This window comes from Sinocyclocheilus grahami, unplaced genomic scaffold (genome assembly GCF_001515645.1).
Source record: "Sinocyclocheilus grahami isolate Dianchi unplaced genomic scaffold, SAMN03320097.WGS_v1.1 scaffold141.1, whole genome shotgun sequence".
Lineage (NCBI taxonomy): Eukaryota > Metazoa > Chordata > Actinopteri > Cypriniformes > Cyprinidae > Sinocyclocheilus > Sinocyclocheilus grahami.
This window is the reverse complement of record NW_015505320.1, coordinates 104,124-124,277: the sequence shown is the minus strand read 5'-3', so window position 1 is coordinate 124,277 and position 20,154 is coordinate 104,124. Positions and strand designations below refer to the sequence as shown.

Sequence of the window (20,154 nt, the reverse complement as noted above, 5' to 3'; positions counted from 1 at the left end):
GGGCTTTCACCGTGGACGAAGCGGAGTCCAACCCGGGGTCGTCACATGTGGTTGCCGCAAGCCCACCGGCCGCTCCTTCGTCCTCACTCTAGGCCTCCGGCCTCCGCTCACTCAAGCCCGCCGTGTGTGACGCTGTGCGTTTTGTTGTGAAAGCGAAACTACTTTGGCCTTCCAAGAGGACACGACTAGAAATCAGTGGTTAAGTTGTATTTACAACACTGTTACAGAACAGTTCAACCCAAATATTCAGATGTGTGCTGCGCATTTTATGGAGGACTGTTTCCTGATCCTGGGAGAGTAGACTACAGTGCCGGCTGTTCTGACTCACAGACTGCAAGTAAATTTTTTACATTAAAAGAATTTGCCACTGACGATTCAAACGCGAGTTTTGAGCAGTGTAGAGTAGCTTTTGTTGTTTGTCATTTCTCCGATCACAAATGCAGACATGGTTTTATGTTTACGCGGCGCGATGCAACACTACGCGTAAAAAGACAGTAGACAACATTATAATCCGTAATTATGTCCCCACTGGATGCAACAAATGCCTCGTTTATAATGGGTTTGAATGTTTTTGTCTCGTCGCTCCGGCCGGGACACGGCATCACAACATGGAAAGGGGCGTAACATTTCCGTCACACATTTGAGGTATTCGGCCAATCACAACGCACTGGATAGCTGGCCAATCAGATCACACCTCGCTTTTCAGACCAATGAGCTTTGTAAAAATTGACGCATTTCAGAAAGGAGAAACAATAATGTACAGTATGTGGAAAATATTGTGTTTTTTGAACCTTAAACTGCATAAACACATTTCATTACACAAAATACACCAAATCATTTATAATTAAATAAAATAGTGTTCTTTTTAGCAACATCATATGACCCCTTTAAAGACGTGACTCTCACATTCAGCTCTTTACTATTGTGCTCATTCTCAAATAATAAAATAATGATCATAGATCAATTTTCTATTTTCTGCTGTAATACAGGAGAAAACATTTGTGATTGTAACTGTTCCTCAGGTGTGAAATGTAAACAGAAAGGAGGGACTAAACATATCTGACAGTGAATGCGGTGCGCTGCACAATATCTTCTATAGTCTGGCATGTATTTATATATTATATGTACAGGGAGACATGTGACCCTTATATCTTGAATTACATGCAGACCCCTCTATTATATCTAGAACTATTTTTCCCATTCAGAGGAGCCCCACCTTTGAGCATTTTTAAATGCAAATGCATGATTATTGTAGATTGAAAAGTGTCAGTATAAAATATATGTGGTAGAAATCACTCATTCACATGCACAAATGTGGTCAATAAACAATCAAGGTAATCATCTTCAGATAATTTACTACAAAGAATATAAAAAATGGGTGCATGATACCCATTGGTATATCCAGTAACTAAATATCTTTACAACACATAGATGACTAGCTAATTTCAAGCATGTGTCCTAAAACATTTTCAGGCTAATTCTAATTTGGTGAAAAATGGTTAAAAAATTTTTTTTTATACTATTTCAAACTTCATCCATAAGGGGTCAGCATAACCATCTCCATGTATGAGTAGATCACGTGACAACACAAACATTTAAAGAAGCACTCTGCGAGATGAACAGTTTTTGAGAGTTTTTGAGAGCACAACTGATTGAATGTGTGTTTATAGATCAACTATGTTTAGATGGGCTTTGATTTCCCTGTGTTGCATAGCACATTATGATGGTAAGCACATCTGTATACTTTAAAAGAAAATTATTTACTGACATTAAGCTTAATAAATGTTTAAGTTTACTTTGCTAATAATTCATGTTAATGACTTACTTTTTCCTATCTATTTTTCCAGCGTCCTCAGCACAGGACAGGATTGAACAGACTTCAAGAGAAATGACTGAAAGTGAAGGAGCTCAAGTTATTTTAATGTGTAATTATACTACTGCTTCTACAAGTCCGTACCTCTTTTGGTACAAACAGCTACCAAACAGATCACCAACATTCATTCTGAATCAATATACCACTGAGCCTGATTTTACAAAGAAATATTCTGCAACACTGAACTCCACACTAAGAACATTTCCACTGATGATCAAGAGCCTACATGTGTCTGACTCTGCTGTGTACTACTGTGCTCTGAGGCCCACAGTGACTGAAACACACTCAGCACTCATACAAAAACTAAGGAATACACATTACAGGGGACTTACATTGCCAGGCCCCCTTGAAATCTGTATGCACAGAACATGAAGCTCAACAAAATTGGAATGACCGGCATTCACATATGATTGTTTTCAGGTAGTTTCATTTAACACATTGTAATCAAGTTTAAATCTATTTCACAATTCCACAAATTATCCCCCAAATTTATTAAAAAATATTTTAAAACTTTGCAGATTCTGCCTCAGCATAATAATAACTAATAGGGGACAAAATAAAAGAAAACATACTAAAATTACTAAATACTAAAACTAGATTTGAGGCAGGTGTGCAGTGTAAATGCAGATATAGGATACAGAAAAATAAAAAAAATCAGATTTGGGCATCCAGACCTGCAGTGTAAATGCAGCCTAAATGTAATGTTTAATTCTAAACTATGTGCAGATGTGAGGGGGGTTTTGGCATCAAAGAGGAGGAGTTTGGCATATTGATCCAAGATGATCTTGTTACATTTGCTAGACTGTTACAAAGCTCAGTCCTGCTGCAGTGACACACATATGTACAATAATATTTAATTCAGTCATTTTGCTTTCTGCCTTGATATGTAAGTGCATTTGTGTATGTTTTGCATGCATTCACATTTCTAATTTAACACTGTACATATATATATTTTGTCAAATAATCTTATCTTACATGCTTAATTAACTTTTCATTGAAAATATAAACTTATTACATCCTTAAATACTGTACATTTCCCCCTGCTTTTACAATGTAGAATCCTATATCACAATGACAATGCAACATTACTATTTAATATAATTAACTATTATTGTTTATTGTATGCTTAATTTCAAATCACTATAGTAAATCAATTTAATAATTTACAAATTATTATTATTTTTTATCTCTCTCCCTCTTTTCCAGGTGTGAGTTTTGGAGATGAAATCACAGCAGACAGCACTGAGGAATCTGCTGCAGTGGGTTCAACTGTTACTTTATCCTGCAGTTATTCCTCTGCACAATCACTTCAATGGTACCGTCAGTATCCCGGATCAGCTCCTCAATTTCTTGTGCTTATAATAGAGAGTGTGAAAGAGACTAAGACATCTGATGTAGATCCCAGATTCTTCACTAAGCTCCGAAAAGAAAAACAAGATACAAAAGAAATCAAACATGTGGATCTGATCATCTTCTCTGCTGCTGTATCAGACTCTGCTCTGTACTACTGTGCTCTGAGGTCCACAGTCACAGGAAACACAAGAACACTGTACAAAAACCTGACACAGATGAAGGTGTAAAACCAATTTCTTTCCATAATATAGGTACAGTATATTATAAATTCACACTGTATTAATATGAGATAAACTATAAAACAATATATAAACTATACAGTTGCAGCAGTGGTATGATAAATTATGCATATTTTTTTAACTTATGAATGCTATTTGTTTGCACTCTCCTCTAGGATGCAAGTCACTGACTAAACATTGATTTAAATACAGTTCAACTTGCAATTTTTGTACAGTCACATTAAAGGGGTCATATGATGCATGCAAAAATTCATTTTATTGTTCCCTAAATTCTGTGTTTTCCATGTTTTTCTTATGGATTCCGTGTTTTATGATTCAGTACAAATTTATCATAAAAAATTATGTCTAGTGAAATTAATTAATAAAACTTTAACAATTTAACCAATCTTTAACCAAATGTAATCAAATGAAACGTCTCAGGTTAGGCATGTAACCATGGTTCCCTGAGAATAGGGAACGAGATGCTGCGTCCTCTAGAGGGCGCTAGGGGAACGCCTTCGGAATGACCGGTGTCTGAAGCATGAGTCTAAACAAGACAATGAACTTGACATTGGCAGGCGGCAGCCCATGACCTCATAACTGGTGCGGTCGAAAGTATAAAAGGGCACCTGTGAATTACGTCATCCACTTCTTGTCTGAAGGAGACGTATGCAGGGATGCCTGAAGCATGGCCAAGGGACGGAGTGTCTCGTTCCCTATTCTCAGGGAACCATGGTTACATGCGTAACCTGAGACGTTCCCTTTCGAAAGGGAACTCTATGCTGTGTCCTCTAGAGGGCGCTAGGGGAACGGTATACCAACACCGCCATGCTGAAGGGAAGAGTGCCTTATTGGCTGAGCCAAGACAAGACTCAAGGAGTCCTCACCCCTGCACCAGAAATGCAACCATAGACCAGAACTTCTAAGGACAAAGAGGCTCACAGAGAGCCTAACGCTCAGATTAGCTAAATGGCCCGTGGAGCTCTGCAGAGTGGAGGCCTAAATACAACCCTTCTCAAAGTGAGAGGTGGCCTAGCACACTCCATATAAGGTCAGTAGCCAAGGGGGCTCCAAGAGAGCCTAACAAGCTAGCATACTACCCTACCGCCTAGCCGAGCTCTAGGAGCGGAGACCTCAACATGAGGAGGCCTAACTAACACCCCACGCTCAGGACATCTTGTAAGGAGGCTCACAGATAGCCTACAACTCACAGATCCTGTCCTAGCGGAGCTCTCGCGAGCAGAGGCCTCAATAAATAACCCTCTGTAGCGAGAGGAGGCCTGACGACGCTCACAGTAAATGTCCGAGCTCTAGGAGCGGAGAGGCCTCAACATGACGACTCTCTAAGCGAGAGGAGGCCTAACTACACTCCGTGCTCAGAACATCTTGTAAGGAGGCTTACAGAGAGCCTACAACTCATTGACGCTTTCCTAGCAGAGCTCTGGCGAGCAGAAGCCTCAATAGATAACTTTCTGTAGCGAGAGGAGGCCTGACTCTGCTCGCAGTAAATGGCCAAGCTCTAGGGGCAGAGCTCCAATCCTTCTGCTCGACTAATTTATTTAATTTATGATTTAATGCCATGTCAGCAGCAGTGGCTATATTCATGGCAAAAGGAAACATTTAAATTCCACAATTCAGTCATATATATATATAAATTCAAAACAATTATGTAACAGTTTTGTTTGAAAATTATAAATAAATAAATAAATAAATAAATAAATATGTTAGCTTCTCAAAGCCAGATGACTACACATCATTTTATTCCTCCGAATTAAATGCAGCCAAACAACCAAACAAGTGAAACAGGGTCTGGATGTTAAGCTGAAAATCATCAAAATATATGCAATATAAAAGAATTGTGAATAACAGCTTGCAACGCATACATTTTGTTGCAGACCCATAACGAGATTCGAGCCGCTCGATTCTATATTGCATAAGAGCTTCTACCCGCAAGAAGAAAAACGCATCGCATTTTATGAATGAACATAGCTCCCACGAGAGCTGACTGTGGGTGCTCCGCTCCCAAACAAACCACTCATAAATCGTGTGTATCCCCACACATGATATAGCGAGAGAAAAACAAGCCATCTAAAAAGCAGTATTAATGCTAACCATATCAACCTCCTCGGAGGAAGATAGCAGCAGCAAGCTCTCACTCGGAGGGGGAAGAGACCGCAGCGCGGACTTCCGAACCCCGAGAGAGAGTGCTAGATCAGAGGTGAACACATCGCGAAAAATTCGCTCTAAACATTCCACCCAAAAGCGCGTCCCACATCCCTCGAGAATAGGAACATCACAAACGGAGCTTCATAGAGAAAATTTCCCTTTCAATGCATGCATTCTGCTCCCTCAGGAGCTAAAACGTGCTTGCTCCTAACTCATGAACAAACAGACATCTCCTGAAGACAAGAAAGAGGATGAAGTAATTCACAGGTGCCCTTTTATACTTTCGGCCGCACCAGTTATGACGTCCTGGGCTGCCGCCTGCCAATGTCAAGTTCATTGTCGTGTTTAGACTCGTGCTTCAGACACCGGTCATGCCGAAGGCGTTCCCCTAGCGCCCTCTAGAGGAGCAGCATAGAGTTCCCTTTCGAAAGGGAAATCAATTTACAACAAAACATTGCATTTTTATTTATTTTATTTTATTTTATCAGACAGGATGCTGCACAACAGAAAATAACTCGGTTGTATGATATTCCTTAAAAATAATAATAGCATTATTACTTTGAGAATTGCATTATAGTATACAGAGTAGTAATATATTTAATCATATAATTTCAAGTTAAACCGGACTTTTATTTTGACGGTTTGTCGTGAAGGTCTTTCAGTTTTAGTTTTAGTTTCAGCATGTATTTGACTGTATTTTTTCTCAAATGAAACTGCATAAAGCTGGTGATGTGACTCTCAGAGCAGCCCACGGGCACCACATTGGTGACCACTGACTTATACTGTCTTTTTACTCGTTGTGTTGCGTATAGCGCCGCGTAAACATAAAACCATGTCTGCATTTGTGATCGGAGAAACGACAAACAACAAGCGCTACTCTACACTGCTCAAAACTCGCATTTGAATCGTCAGTGGCAAATTCTTTAAATATAAAAAACGTACTACAGACCCCTTTAAATGAAGTTGTGTATATGAAACAGATCTGATGTGCTCTGCTCTCTCAAAGAGTTCTCTGAAAGAGGTGGGGTTTAAAGCACTTATATCTGATGTAATCTTCTTAAACTTCAAGTCTGTTAGAGAGAGAATAAGAAACACTCACCATGATGCTCCATCCTGTAATTCTGCTTTTTGTCTTTTCGTGTAAGTATTGAATTGTTGTGCATCTAAATACTCTGAGAAGGCATAATGGCTAATTTCTTCTCAAAATTAAAGTATAAAGCTATTTCTTTATGTTGTATATTGCATTCTATACTGAACATCTAAACTGAATGTAGATTAAATTTCATTAAAGATTTGGTCTACTTTTACAGATGCAACATATGGAAATGAAATCAAACCAACCAAAACAGAGGAGTTTGCTGATGAGGGTTCAAGTGTTAAATTATCCTGCAGTTATTCATCTGCATATACTCTGTACTGGTATCGTCAGTATCCTGGATCAGCTCCTGAGTTCATTGTGCTCATCTTAGACAGTGCAAAACAAGCTCAGGAGTCTTACGTAGATTCCAGATTCACTGCCAAAGTCACCAAAGACAAAGAAAACCATGTGGATCTGGAGATCTCCTCTGCATCTATATCAGACTCTGCTCTGTACTACTGTGCTCTGGAGCCCACAGTGACAGGAAACACAAGAACACTGTACAAAAACCTGACACACAGCATTGCATCTACATCACACATATCCAACCTCCATATCTGCTATAGGTAACACAAGAGAACACCCCTCTATTTAGCCAAAAAAAGGGACACACACACACACACACAAAGATTCACTTAAAAGATGCTTCTCCAAGTATTCATAACATTTTATAAAGCAACCATGTTCAAAGAGGTGATAAGATCATAGTTAGATGCATTTGCATTTTGCCAGGTTGTGAAGCAGGTGAGGTTTCAACATGTTGTTGAACCTGACAGAGACATGTGTCATTTAAGCTAAGAATGTAAGCACACGTACAGTGATGACCCTCCTTTTAGCTATTCTAAACAAATGTGCATGGGTATATTAAAAAAAACTATAACTCCTATCTCAATAAAGAATTGTTCAGGGTTTACAAAATAATATCATGTTTAGCTATTTCAAACTTCATCCACAGCTTCATGAGCCTCAAATCATCACAACAAACAAGCTCTTCAGTGAGCATTCAACTATTATATTATAATAGCGTATGCAGTGGGGATCTGACCTGAATCTGGAATTCAAAATCTAATTTAAATCCAGAAGTATTTAAACTTTGAAACATTAATGTTCATTTTATTGGTTCATTAATAATTAATGTTTGTATAAAGAAATACAAATATACTATAATTCCTTGCAGCAAAAGCTTTCCTCTAACCAATGGCAGAGCAAAAACATGAGAAGCAGTAGATGATATCGTCACACAGAAAGCAGGAAGTTCCAGTGTGTTTGAGTGTGAAACTGCAGAGACTCACAGTAACACAGATCTACAGCTCAGAGCACAGACTACATTAATACACACCTGATCTGAACTAGTCAACATGGAAACACACCTGCTGCTGATTTTAATTTTGACTTCAGGTATGACATTTTTATTCGTTACAGTATTCAGACACATTCAAATGAAATAGTTTTGTGTTACTTGACTCAGAAATTATTTTGTTCATTTGTTTTAGGTGTGATGACTGCAGACCAGATTAGACCAAATCAAGAAACTAGTGTCATAAAGGAAGAGGAGACTGTGACCCTCAGCTGCACATATGATACAAGCAGCAGTTATGTTTATCTGTACTGGTACAGACAGTATCCTAATAAAGAGCTTCGCTATTTGTTATTCAAGCCTGCACGATCAGGTAGTGCAAGTGGGAGTCCCGATGATCCTCGCTTTCAGTCGACTACATCACAGACATCCACTAAACTCACTATTACTGGTGTAACTCTGTCAGATTCAGCTCTCTATTATTGTGCTCTTAAGAGTAGGAGCTCAGAGATACAAAGTCTATGTGAAGCCGTACAAAAACTCAAATTAATTTTCCCCTTTGATGTCAAGCCATATCAAACCCACAATCTAAAATTCACACAATTTAATTTCACATGTGGAAGCACACCTGTGTGTGGTTACTGAAAATGTAATGAAAAGGAAACACAATTACATTTTAGAATTACATCACAACTCTCTTTAAGGAAGTTTCCCACTCCAAGTCAAATTATTCAAATAGTGCAAAATAAAATGTCAAATTTATTTCTTATATATTCTGATTACTTGATTCTGACATTAATTACTTGCAAATTATGTTAGAATATATTAAAGTTAAATTTAAATGGTTCAGCTAAGCAAAAAATATTTAAACTAACCACAAGGAGGCATCAGTCTTCAAAATCTTATGAAGAACCTAAAATAGCAAAGAGAAACAGAGACTATACTGTAAGAAAAAAACACTTGTTAAAATATTCTCCTTTTTTAACTCGGGCAATTATATTACTCTTTTCTTCACAGCACATGATTTTGGTAAGAACATTTACACCACCATTTCTTCACTAAGTTCACATGAATAATGTATAAATCTATTTTCCAGTGTGCTGGGAACAAGACAATGTTGAACAACATTCAAGACAAATGACTGCAAATACGCAGCTCAAGTTACTCTACTGTGCAATTACTCTACAAATGCTTAATCTCCTCTTGTACAAACAGCTACCAAACAGATCACCAACATTCATTCTGAGTGAATTTACAGTTGGTAAAGGAACCACTGAGGATGAATTTAAACAGATATTTTCTGCTTCATCAAGAACAGTTCCACTGATGATCAAGAATCTGCATGTGTCTGACTCTGTGTACTGTACTGTGAGCTACTGTTCATAGGCCCGTGGTGACAGAACCCTTTACTCTCATACAAGAACATTTAGATCTATTATATCTATTTAAATACCTTCATGTTGCATTAAAAATTAAATGTAATTAACAATTTGTTAAGGGTTATGCATAACAAAACTGATATTTTATAATAGCTGTATTCCATATTTTTATTTGATCTGTAATCTGCACATTATCTGTCCATATATAATTGAGAAATTAGATATGAATCAAAATTAATGCTAAATATTGTACAATGATTCACAAATCCTTTCAGTCAAACTATCTGTATTGTAGGTGGGGGGAGTGAATGTACAGTGCTCTCTCCCACCTTCAATACCACGACAAGGTGCCCTTGAGCAAGGCACCGAACCCCCAACTGCTCCCCGGGCGCCGCAGCATAAATGGCTGCCCACTGCTCCGGGTGTGTGTTCACGGTTTGTGTGTTCACTGCTGTGTGTGTGCACTTTGGATGGGTAAATGCAGAGCACTAATTCCGAGTATGGGTCACCATACTTGGCCACTTCACTTCACTTCTTCACTTCAATATTCAGATACTGAGACTCCTCCTCCAGGTGTTTGTAAATGTGTTCAGTGTAACTTTAGCGAGAGAGACTGAAGCAACAAGGGGGTTAAAAATCTGTTCTACTGTAGATGTGTTCATTTTGTTTAGTTTAATTTAACACAGCACATTTACACAATTATGATGACACACTGGCAAAAATATTTAGTGTTGTTCATCTCATATTTTTGGGGTAAGTAGATTTTCTTCCATTTTAAATTTGGAATGAACGAAGGATTGAGTTATTCAAATGGTAAATGATTTTCTAAATTCCAGGGTGTAAATCTGAGGATGCTGTCCACCAGAATATGAGAGTTCAAACAGCAGATGAATGTGCAGCAGCTGCAATAATCAATTGCACGTATACAGGCATTGATCCATCGCCAACTCTCTTCTGGTATCAGCAACAAGTAAATGGATTCCCAAAATATATGCTGTCTACTTATGGAGCTAATGACGACGATTTTAAGAAGAGATTTAATGCACGTCTAAACACAGTAACAAAATCAGCTCCTCTGACAATCCAGGATGTGCGTGTGTCTGACTCTGCTGTGTACTACTGTGCTCTGAGGCCCACAGTGACTGAAACACACTCAACACTCATACAAGAACTATGTGTGGGCATTCACAAGCTTTGGAAATATTACCAAGTATAGTTTTCTATTTTGTCTTTTTATTGTTACATATTTTAACTGGTGTTATTTTTCTAAATATTATTAATATAATTAAACATAAAATATCTTTCTATTATTCTTCACAAACCATGAATGTCTTTTTCAGGACATTTCTTAATAAGTATTTGTATTACTTGATAAACTTTATTACCACAGGGTAAATATTAATGTCATGAAGCTGCAAAACGGTCTCCCCTAGAAACACGTCCACAAGACACTACTCTTGTGTTGCAGAAATCTAATAACTTTATGTGTATTCTGTTACTGCTTTCTGATTGTTTTTCACATTTGTAAGTTTTAAAATTGGGATAAAAATGTCAGTTAGAATATACATAAATTCACCACAGGGAGGCAGCATCCCTCAAAGTGTTTTCAAGGAAACAGGCGGCATGTGAGAGCTTGAAGACTTGAAACATCAAGAGAAAAGCAGCACAGAGCAAACCAAGAGCTAGAGTAAAGACAGAGAGACACATTCATTAGAGCACATGTTAAAATATTAATCTCTATCTCAGCAATGGAAAAATGGGCGACAATCACACTTTTCTTCACAGCTCATGATTTAGGTAAGGAAGTTCTTAATTTCCAATTCATCATTTGTTCATATGTGAGCTACTTAATATATGTAAAAGATGAATAATTAAATCTATTTTCCAGTGTGCTGGGGACAAGACAGAGTTGAACAGCCTTCAAGAGAAATGACTGCAAGTGAAGCAGATCGAGTAACTTTAATGTGTAACTACACTACCAAAGCTACAAATACAGATGCTTATCTCTTCTGGTACAAACAACTATCAAACAAATCACCAGCATTCATTCTGAACAAATTTCCATTTAGTGAAGGAACAACTGAGCCTGATTTTAAGAAGAGATTTTCTGCAACACTGAATACAACATCAAAAACCGTTCCACTGATGATCGAGGATGTGCGTGTGTCTGACTCTGCTGTGTACTACTGTGCTCTGAGGCCCACAGTGACTAAAACACACTCAACACTCATACAAAAACACACAAAATAAATGGAAAACTCTAACTTTGTTAACAAAACACTATAAACAAAGTAGAAACATTATGAAAAGTTATTTTCACCAAGTGAGAATCAGTAATAAACAATAAGGTGCAATTTGTGGCAAACCATCAAGGATCAAGTATTTAAAGTTCGAGATGAACCTGGAGTATTGAAGTTGCCAAAATAAAACAGAGCAGATCTACAGTATTTCCATTGTGTTTAATTATGTTTTCTCTTCAACCTTTTTAACAGAGTGCAGTTTATTGATTCCGAAATTGTAACCAGACCAAAAGAGACCAATCACACATTTTCTGATTTCTTTTTTCCAAGGCTGTTTTGTTTGGTTTTAAAACTGTCACCTCCAACCAATCACCTGCATCTGAAACCATCAAACCTAAAAAAAAAAAGCCTGAAGACACACCTCTTCTGTGAGGACTAAACTAATGCATTAGAATTGGAGCACAGAGAACATTAATACATTCATCTGACCTAATAAATATGGAAAAAGTCCTGTTTCTGATTTTAATTCTGGCTCAAGGTACAGTATGACTCCCTTTATTCATTCTAGTGGTGTACAGTAGAAAAACTATAAGTGTAAGAATTAGTACTGTCAAATGATTAATCGCAATTAATCGCATCCAAAATAAAAGTTTGTGTTTACATAATATATATGTGTGTACTGTGTATATTTATTATGTATTTATATGCACACACATACATGTGTTTTTAAAATATTTGCATGTGTATATATTTACATTTATATATTATATATAAATGTGAATATTTTTTCTTCTTCAATATATGTATGGATGTGTGTGCATTAATATATACATAGTAAATACACAGTAGACACACATATATTATGTAAGCACAGACTTTTATTTTGGATGCAATTGTATTTTGTAGCACTAGTATTAATTTTGTGCAACTTGTCTAATTGTCTTATTTCTTTGTTTTAGGCGTGATGACTGCAGACCAGATTAGGCCAAATCAAGAAACTAGTGTCGTGAAGGAAGATGAGACTGTGACCCTCAGCTGCACATATGATACAAGCAGCAGATATGTTACACTTTACTGGTACAGACAGTACCCTAATAAAGAACTTCAGTATTTAATGTGGAAAGAAGCTCGGGAATGGAGTGATACTGGGACCCCAGCCGAACCTCGCTTTCAGTCGACTACATCAGAATCATCCACTGAACTCACTATTACTGGTGTAACACTGTCAGATTCAGCTCTCTATTATTGTGCTCTAAGAGTTGGAGCCCAGTGATGCAAAGTGTATGTGAAGCTGTACAAAAACTCTAATTCATTTTTCACTTTGATCTCAAGCCATATCAAACCCACAATCTATAATTCACACAATATAATTATACTTGTGGAAACACCTGTGTGTGGTTGCAGCTGACATTTATAATCAAGTTATAAAGACAAATGAACATAGGTATATTCAATATATGCATGACCAGTCCTAATAGATGTGAACATCTATCATGAATAATAATAAAACAAAAATATCTTAAGATTAAATAAAAAAATTTAAATAAAATAAACCTGATTTAGATAAATAGATTTTGTTGAAATCTACAATAGACACTTGTTTCAGCCTCTGTTGATAAAGTTATTGTAACACTGTCACATATGCAAAGACCTGCAGGAGGAGTCTAACAGCACATCTGATTGACTGTCCATCTCAGCGAATGTGCTAAGAATAATGTATTATCCCTCGAATTCTTATATAAAGCTAAACCTTAAGAATCTAAAACTATAAGAAAAACAAATAAGTTTTTCTTTCTAAGAACATTATCCTGTCATCTTATCTATCCTGGCACATCTTGATTCAGATATGTAAAGATCATTATATGTAACATCATTTTACACAATAATGTAATATTATGCATAATCTGTCAAAGGATATTGCACTCTATGGTTTATATAATTCAATAATTTGAAATGATTTCAAAGGTTACAAATGAAAAAAAAAAACCTGAAGTTTTTAATATAATGAATTCACCACCTGGGGTCAGCATCTCTTAATTTATTGTGTCAGACTGTTCAGTTGTTGAAAACATCAAGAGAGTAACTGAGAGATTTGCCATAAGGAGAGACTCACATCAGTTGTCTGACACTTACTCTCTCCAACTCTGACCAACAATATGACAAAATGGCTGATTATTACTCTTTTATTCACAACACATTATTTTGGTAAGAACAGTCTTTCATTTACTCTTAATTTATTTGAGTTACTTAATATCTGTGAATGATTGTTAATTTATGTCCCATCTTTTCCAGTGTGCTGGGGACAGGACAGTGTCGATCAGCCTTTAAGAGAAAAGACTTCTGCAGAGGGAAATCAAGTGACTTGTGTAATTACACCCTCATGAGTTCTGCAAATTCTTATCTCTTCTGGTACAAACAGCTACCAAACAAATCACCAACGGTCATGCTGAGTGACTTTTCCATTGGGAAGGGAACTACAGAGCCTGAATTTCAGGAGAGATTTCATACAAAACTGGACTCCAAATTAGAAACAGTTCTCCTGACAAGGATGTGCGTGTGTCTGACTCTGCTGTGTACTACTGTCCTCTAAAGCCCACAGTGACTGAAACACACTCAACACTCATACAAAAACATGACTCCATGACATTGATGAGAAATGCATAACTACAATGAATCAATAAGAATGAAATAAAAATAAAAACAAACACAGTAGTTGAGACTCGAGTAACAACAATAACAATCTTTTAATGGTTCAAGAGCATTCTAGAATTAGTTTAGTTCACCAAACTAAAAAAAAGAGTCCAAGTGCATGAACCAATGTATATGAAGAGATTGATAAAACAAACATCAGAACATTGTAAAGTCATTAAAATACACCCAGAATTCTTCAGGAGGAGGAGACAGCCACACTGTGTGTGTTCAGATACTGTGCAGTCAGACTCCTCCTGCAGGTCTTTGCATATGTGACAGTGTTAGTACAACTTTACTAAATAAAGTCTAAAACAAAAGTCCACTGTATACTTCAAGCTTATTTGATCTAATTTATTATTTTAATAATTTATGTGATGGCAACTGGCAAAAAATTGTAGTCATCTTTACCACATATTTTTGGAGAAAGACAATTTTTTAAGGAATGTAATATTTTGTCCTTTTAATATGAGATCCTCATCAGTGATGACTTGCTGGAAAGTGTTGAACAAAATACAACAGTTCAAACTGCTGTTGAAGAAGCAGCTGTAACAATCAGCTGAAACCACTGATATGTCTTAAGATATCTTCTGGTCCCAGCAAAAAGTAAATGGATTCCCCGAATACATGCTGAACAGATTCGGTACAAATGACAAGCCGCTTGAGGATAGATTGAACAGCAGTCTTAACCAAATTCAAAATCAGTTTCTCTTACAATCCAGGATGTGCGTGTGTCTGACTCTGCTGTGTACTACTGTGCTCTGAAGCCCACTGTAACTGAAACACACTCAACACTCACACAAAAACATGATATTGTGATCAGTCAGTCATCACTGAGGACCACTGCACACTGGACAGGCTTAGTGCCATAAAACACTATCAAACTAGACCAAAATATATGTGACATTTTGTAAGCAAACACAAAAAAAACAATACTTATACCTCACAAAGTTTATATTAGAACAGAACAGAAAAGGTCAGTTTGAAAAATCAACACTATGCTATCTGACTTCTCATATATGAACTACAACACATTCCAAAAGAAAGGGAACTGTATACTAGAAGTTGTGTCAGTTAAATTGGATTTAATGTGAATAGTAGGACAGTTTAACAAAAATTCTACAAATAGTTTGCCGCATGTAGATTATTCTAAGAACCATAGCATGTATAAGAACGCGTGGCATAAAAGAGTCAATATCAACGTTCTTCAAAATATCTTCTTTTGTGTTCAGCTGAAGAAAGTCACACAGGTTTGGGACAACATTTGGTGAACTATCCTGCTAATGAGTAAGTTTTGATTACATTTAGTTATGAAACTCTGAATTTAAAAAAGGAATAAAGGTATGCACATGAGTTAAACTGATATATATTATTCCTCATAATATTTACATTATGAAACAAAACGAGAGATAATCGGTTATGATGTCACTGACCACAACCAGACTTCTCATAGACAGCAGAGCACCTCCCCAGTCAGTTATCTGTGCCTCCATTTTTATCACACACTGCCGTTAAAAAATTGGGATCAGTAAGATTATTAAGTATAGTAAAATAAAGTATCTTAAAATAGAAAACTGTTATTTTAAATTGTAATAATTTTTGACAATATTGCTTTTTTGATAAAAAATAAATGCAGCCTTGATGAGCATGAGAGACTTTAAAAAACATTAAAAATCTTATTGATCCCAAACTTCTGAATGGCAGTATACCATATATACAGTATACGGCACCATATGGGTGAAAGTGAACAGCAGCAGGAAGTTCAGAGAGAAGGAAGTTCCTGTGTGTTTCTGACTGATCTGCAGTGACTTACAGCTCAGAGCACTGAGAGACTCAACAGAGAACTGAACTGATCAGATTGAACATAGACATATGCTTTATACTGATTCTCATTGTGGGAACAGGTATATTATTTACTGAACAATGAATGAAAGTCTCTATATTAATATTTACATTGTTTTAAAGTCTCAAACTCCAAATCCTTTAATGGTTTGATTTTACTGATTGATTTTTCTCTGAAAAAAAGTAAAGTGTGTTTGCGATATTGTTTTCTACCTTGATTTCATAAATCAAAATTATATTGTTGACAGGTTTGGTGGCTGGAGACAACATTGAGCCAGATAAAGGGACAGAAAAAAACTCTAGAGAAGGAGAAATGGTCAAGCTGAGCTGCTCATATAGTTCAAGTAGTGAATATGTTGTGCTTTACTGGTACAGACAGTATCCCAACAGAGAACCTCAGTATTTATTACTCAAAGGTGCCCGATCACGTCGTGATGAAGACACCTCTGACGGCCGATTTAATTCAGCTACAACACGCACATCCACTGAACTCACTATTACTGATGTACGTCTGTCAGATTCAGCTCTCTATTATTGTGCTCTAAGAGTAGTAGCCCAGTGATACAAAACATGAGGCATGTTGTACAAAAACCTGAAGCTCTTTTCTCTTTGAAAATATCTAGTGAAAACCACAATCAAAACCCCAATCTATCCAACTCTTAATGTAATAAAATATGTGGTCACACCTGGGTAAAACTGAATTAATATGTTCTGGATATCACTTTCCAGCTTCAGTGTATGAATACTTCATCTTAATTTCTACATTAATAGCTACATTTTAATCATTATATTTATTATATTTCCAAGAACATTCTTGAACACTGAGCTTCTTCACACTTACAAACTTCATCCAGCTGAATATGATCCAAAGTCTCTTTAGCAAATGCAAAGTCACATGCATTTGCGATATTAACAATATGTGATCATGCCTTATAATTAAATGGTGTTTATAGATCAGTAATTTTGGTGTTCAAAACCAATAAAATAATAAAATGAATCTCTCTCACTTCAAAGTTGAATCCTTTTTTTAATCTGATGAAAACGATGTAATTTCTAAAATTGGCCACAGTGTGGCATAATCTATGATGTTGGTGGGAATTATAATTTATTATTAAACTCTGCAAACAATTGTGCACTGGAAAATTATAAAGACAAACACTGACTGTCATCAAATTGAATCCTTACATAAGAACATTTCTTTACACAAGATACTTTAAGATTCCCAGTTTACATGCTCCATAAACTCTCAACTGGAAGAAACAACAGTGGAATGAATGAATGAATGAATGAATGAATGAATGAATGAATGAATGAATGAATGAATGAATGAATGAATGAATGAATGAGGAAGAAAATATTTTGTGCAGATCCCAACAAATCCTCAAGCTCAGTTTCACTGTCAATCAAGGATGAGTGTGTCTGACTCTGCTGTTTACTACAGTACTGTGCTCTGCAGCCCACTGTGACTGAAACACATAAACATCCATCCTGACATATGCAGTTTCTGACATATGCTTTATTATTATTATTATTATTATATATTTTTATATATTCACACTGAGTGTAAGACAGAGTAAAACAGTTATTCAAACATCTCTCTGTCTCTCTGAAGACATCATGTCTCTCTTTAATAATAATAATTCAACTTTGCATGGGTAAGAGATATTCACTCAATCAATATGTTTGTTATGAAATACCGAAATACATGAAAAAAAAAACTTCATTTGAGGCTATTCCTATCTGTCAAGTTACTTCTTTACGTGCACAATTTCCCCACTTGAAAGGGAGAGACACATCAACAGAGGCCTTAACTGGATTCCACTTTTCTTTTATTTGCATCATTTATGATGAAATGTGATAACTTGTAGCAGAAAAGTGAAAAACCTTTAATCAGAAACAAAGGTACAACATGTAAATGAATTGCAAATAAACTTGTTAAACAACCATTGCTGTCATGTGATTCTTTGTGTCTGTTTTGATATACAGCATTCTTCAATGATATTATTACTTAATACACTTGTTAAAGTGCAATCTGAAGCACAGTTAAGACAACCTGATTTTTTAGAGTTTCAAGGCATGTATATGAAATCAGATTAGTTACATTATTAGCTTACTCACACTTCAGAATATAATCAATATTCTATCGTCACTCTACCAGCAAATGAAACGAAATCAAAGATAAACAAAACAATACACTCATAACTTTATAACATTGATATATGCTATACACATTTAACTTGAAATTGTTAAGCAATGAACAGATAAACACAGAAATAAATAATGTAATATAGGCTAATCAAAAACATGGAAGCATACTGTATGCACATTCTAAGATTAATCATTGTATACATATACATAATTAAGTGATAAGGTTTTACATATACACAGTATTACAGTCTTCACTGACACTCACTGTAGCACAGGCTCCTCCCAGCAGTCAGACAAAGTGATCTGAATTTATTGCTGCTTTAACAGATGTAGAAAGAGGAAGGGAATCATCACATGCATCACACTCTGCATATTTTTTAAGAGTCTGCAATTTCAACTGTATATAATGGCACTGTGGAAAAGTGCCATTGTGATCATAGTTTTATATATCTGGGGTGAGTAGCAAAATCAATGATTCTTTTCAAATATATTTCATATGAATTTTCCTTATGTGTGTAATGTGCATATTTATTAATATTGTTTTAATTCTGTTTCAGGTTGTAATTCTCAAGACAAAGTTGATCAGCACACAAGGATTCAGTTTGCTTTTGAAGGTGATACTGTAACGATCGACTGTACATATCAGACTGCTTATCCAGGCCCGACTCTCTTCTGGTACCAGCAGAAAGACAATGGAAATCCCAAGTACATGTTAAATAAAGTTTCTAAATCTGGAAACAGTGAGGAAGAATTCAAGGAGAGATTTCATGCAAATCTCAGCACAACTTCAGTTCCACTGACAATCCATGATGTGCGTGTGTCTGACTCTGCTGTGTACTACTGTGCTCTGAGGCCCACTGTGACTGAAACACACTCAACACTCACACAAAAACTCTGACAATGCAACAGCATACATTACATAATGTAATTTAAAGCTATCTATTTTATTTTATGATTTTCTGTTAGAATAAACTGTTTAGTCTATGATTTAATTCTTAAAACCAATAAATATATTCTATTTTAGTAGGTGTCTATCAATTACAAGTTTCCATGATCTAAATTTAAATTAGTTATATTTACATTTGCCTTTATTTTCCATTACTTTTGGTTTCAGTTGATTTCATACTGCTCATGCCACTAAAACATATAACCATCACAAATCTGGTTATTGCTATAGAAACCTCTTTAGTGAATGTGTAGTATGCATGTGCAGAAAGACATGAAAACCAGAAGAGGGCGACATGCACTCAACATAAACATTTAATAAGATGTTCTTTAAGGAGTTAAATTATGAGTTATTGAGTAAGTTATTGAATAATTTATTTGCAGTTGTAATGACATGTGAATTTGTAGGTGAAACCCAGGGCTCTATTAACCAAAAAACAAAATAACCTACATAAAGGCCTACATAAACATCCACCATAATGAGAAAGATAATCTTTATCAGATGAGCTTTATCATGATTTTTTTTTTTTGGTTTTTATATATTATAGTTTCATACTTTAGTGTTCATCAACCAAAAGTTTTAATGCTGTGTTCACATCCTCATACGCTGACAGATACAGTAGGTGGAGCCTATAGGGATCTGATTATGAAAAAGAGCGTCTCAAATTTTTCCATGTACAGTGCAAACATGACTATCCTTTTTGTTCTGCTTCTGCTATTGTTGATTAAAAGTAAGAGTTTACATTTGATCAAATAATGTTGTCAATTTGGAGTTTTATGCAATGTTTAGATGTTTAATTTCTTATTTTTTTTAATGATGTTGGACATGGCTTTTATTGAAATGCTGTAATATATTATGCATTATAT

General features: G+C 35.9%; 6 gene segments (V, D, J or C); all 6 read left to right on the top strand.

Moving 5' to 3' along the window:
* LOC107591413 (T-cell receptor alpha chain V region CTL-F3-like) overlaps positions 1-1,028 on the top strand; it is a 3,298-nt gene extending 2,270 nt beyond the window's left edge. Inside the window, 1 exon segment of the V gene segment in view lies at positions 990-1,028. Coding sequence covers positions 990-1,028 — 39 coding nt within the window.
* A 620-nt stretch (positions 1,029-1,648) lies between these two features.
* Positions 1,649-3,453, top strand: LOC107591412 (T-cell receptor alpha chain V region CTL-L17-like). The segment is given in 3 exon segments: positions 1,649-1,726; positions 1,848-1,925; positions 3,080-3,453. Coding segments are annotated over 3 exon segments (522 nt in total).
* A 3,235-nt stretch (positions 3,454-6,688) lies between these two features.
* On the top strand, positions 6,689-7,318 carry LOC107591411 (T-cell receptor alpha chain V region RL-5-like). The segment is given in 2 exon segments: positions 6,689-6,750; positions 6,921-7,318. Coding segments are annotated over 2 exon segments (438 nt in total).
* Positions 7,319-8,106: 788 nt separating this feature from the next.
* Positions 8,107-12,629, top strand: LOC107591410 (T-cell receptor alpha chain V region HPB-MLT-like). The segment is given in 4 exon segments: positions 8,107-8,146; positions 8,242-8,541; positions 10,261-10,394; positions 12,624-12,629. Coding segments are annotated over 4 exon segments (480 nt in total).
* Positions 12,630-12,660: 31 nt separating this feature from the next.
* On the top strand, positions 12,661-16,756 carry LOC107591409 (T-cell receptor alpha chain V region RL-5-like). The segment is given in 2 exon segments: positions 12,661-12,665; positions 16,506-16,756. A coding segment is annotated over 1 exon segment (249 nt).
* A 1,978-nt stretch (positions 16,757-18,734) lies between these two features.
* On the top strand, positions 18,735-19,192 carry LOC107591440 (T-cell receptor alpha chain V region HPB-MLT-like; the record flags this gene model as incomplete). The annotated part of the segment is given in 2 exon segments: positions 18,735-18,797; positions 18,900-19,192. Coding segments are annotated over 2 exon segments (342 nt in total), but the record flags the coding sequence as incomplete, so codon positions are not given.
* Positions 19,193-20,154: the final 962 nt, after the last annotated feature.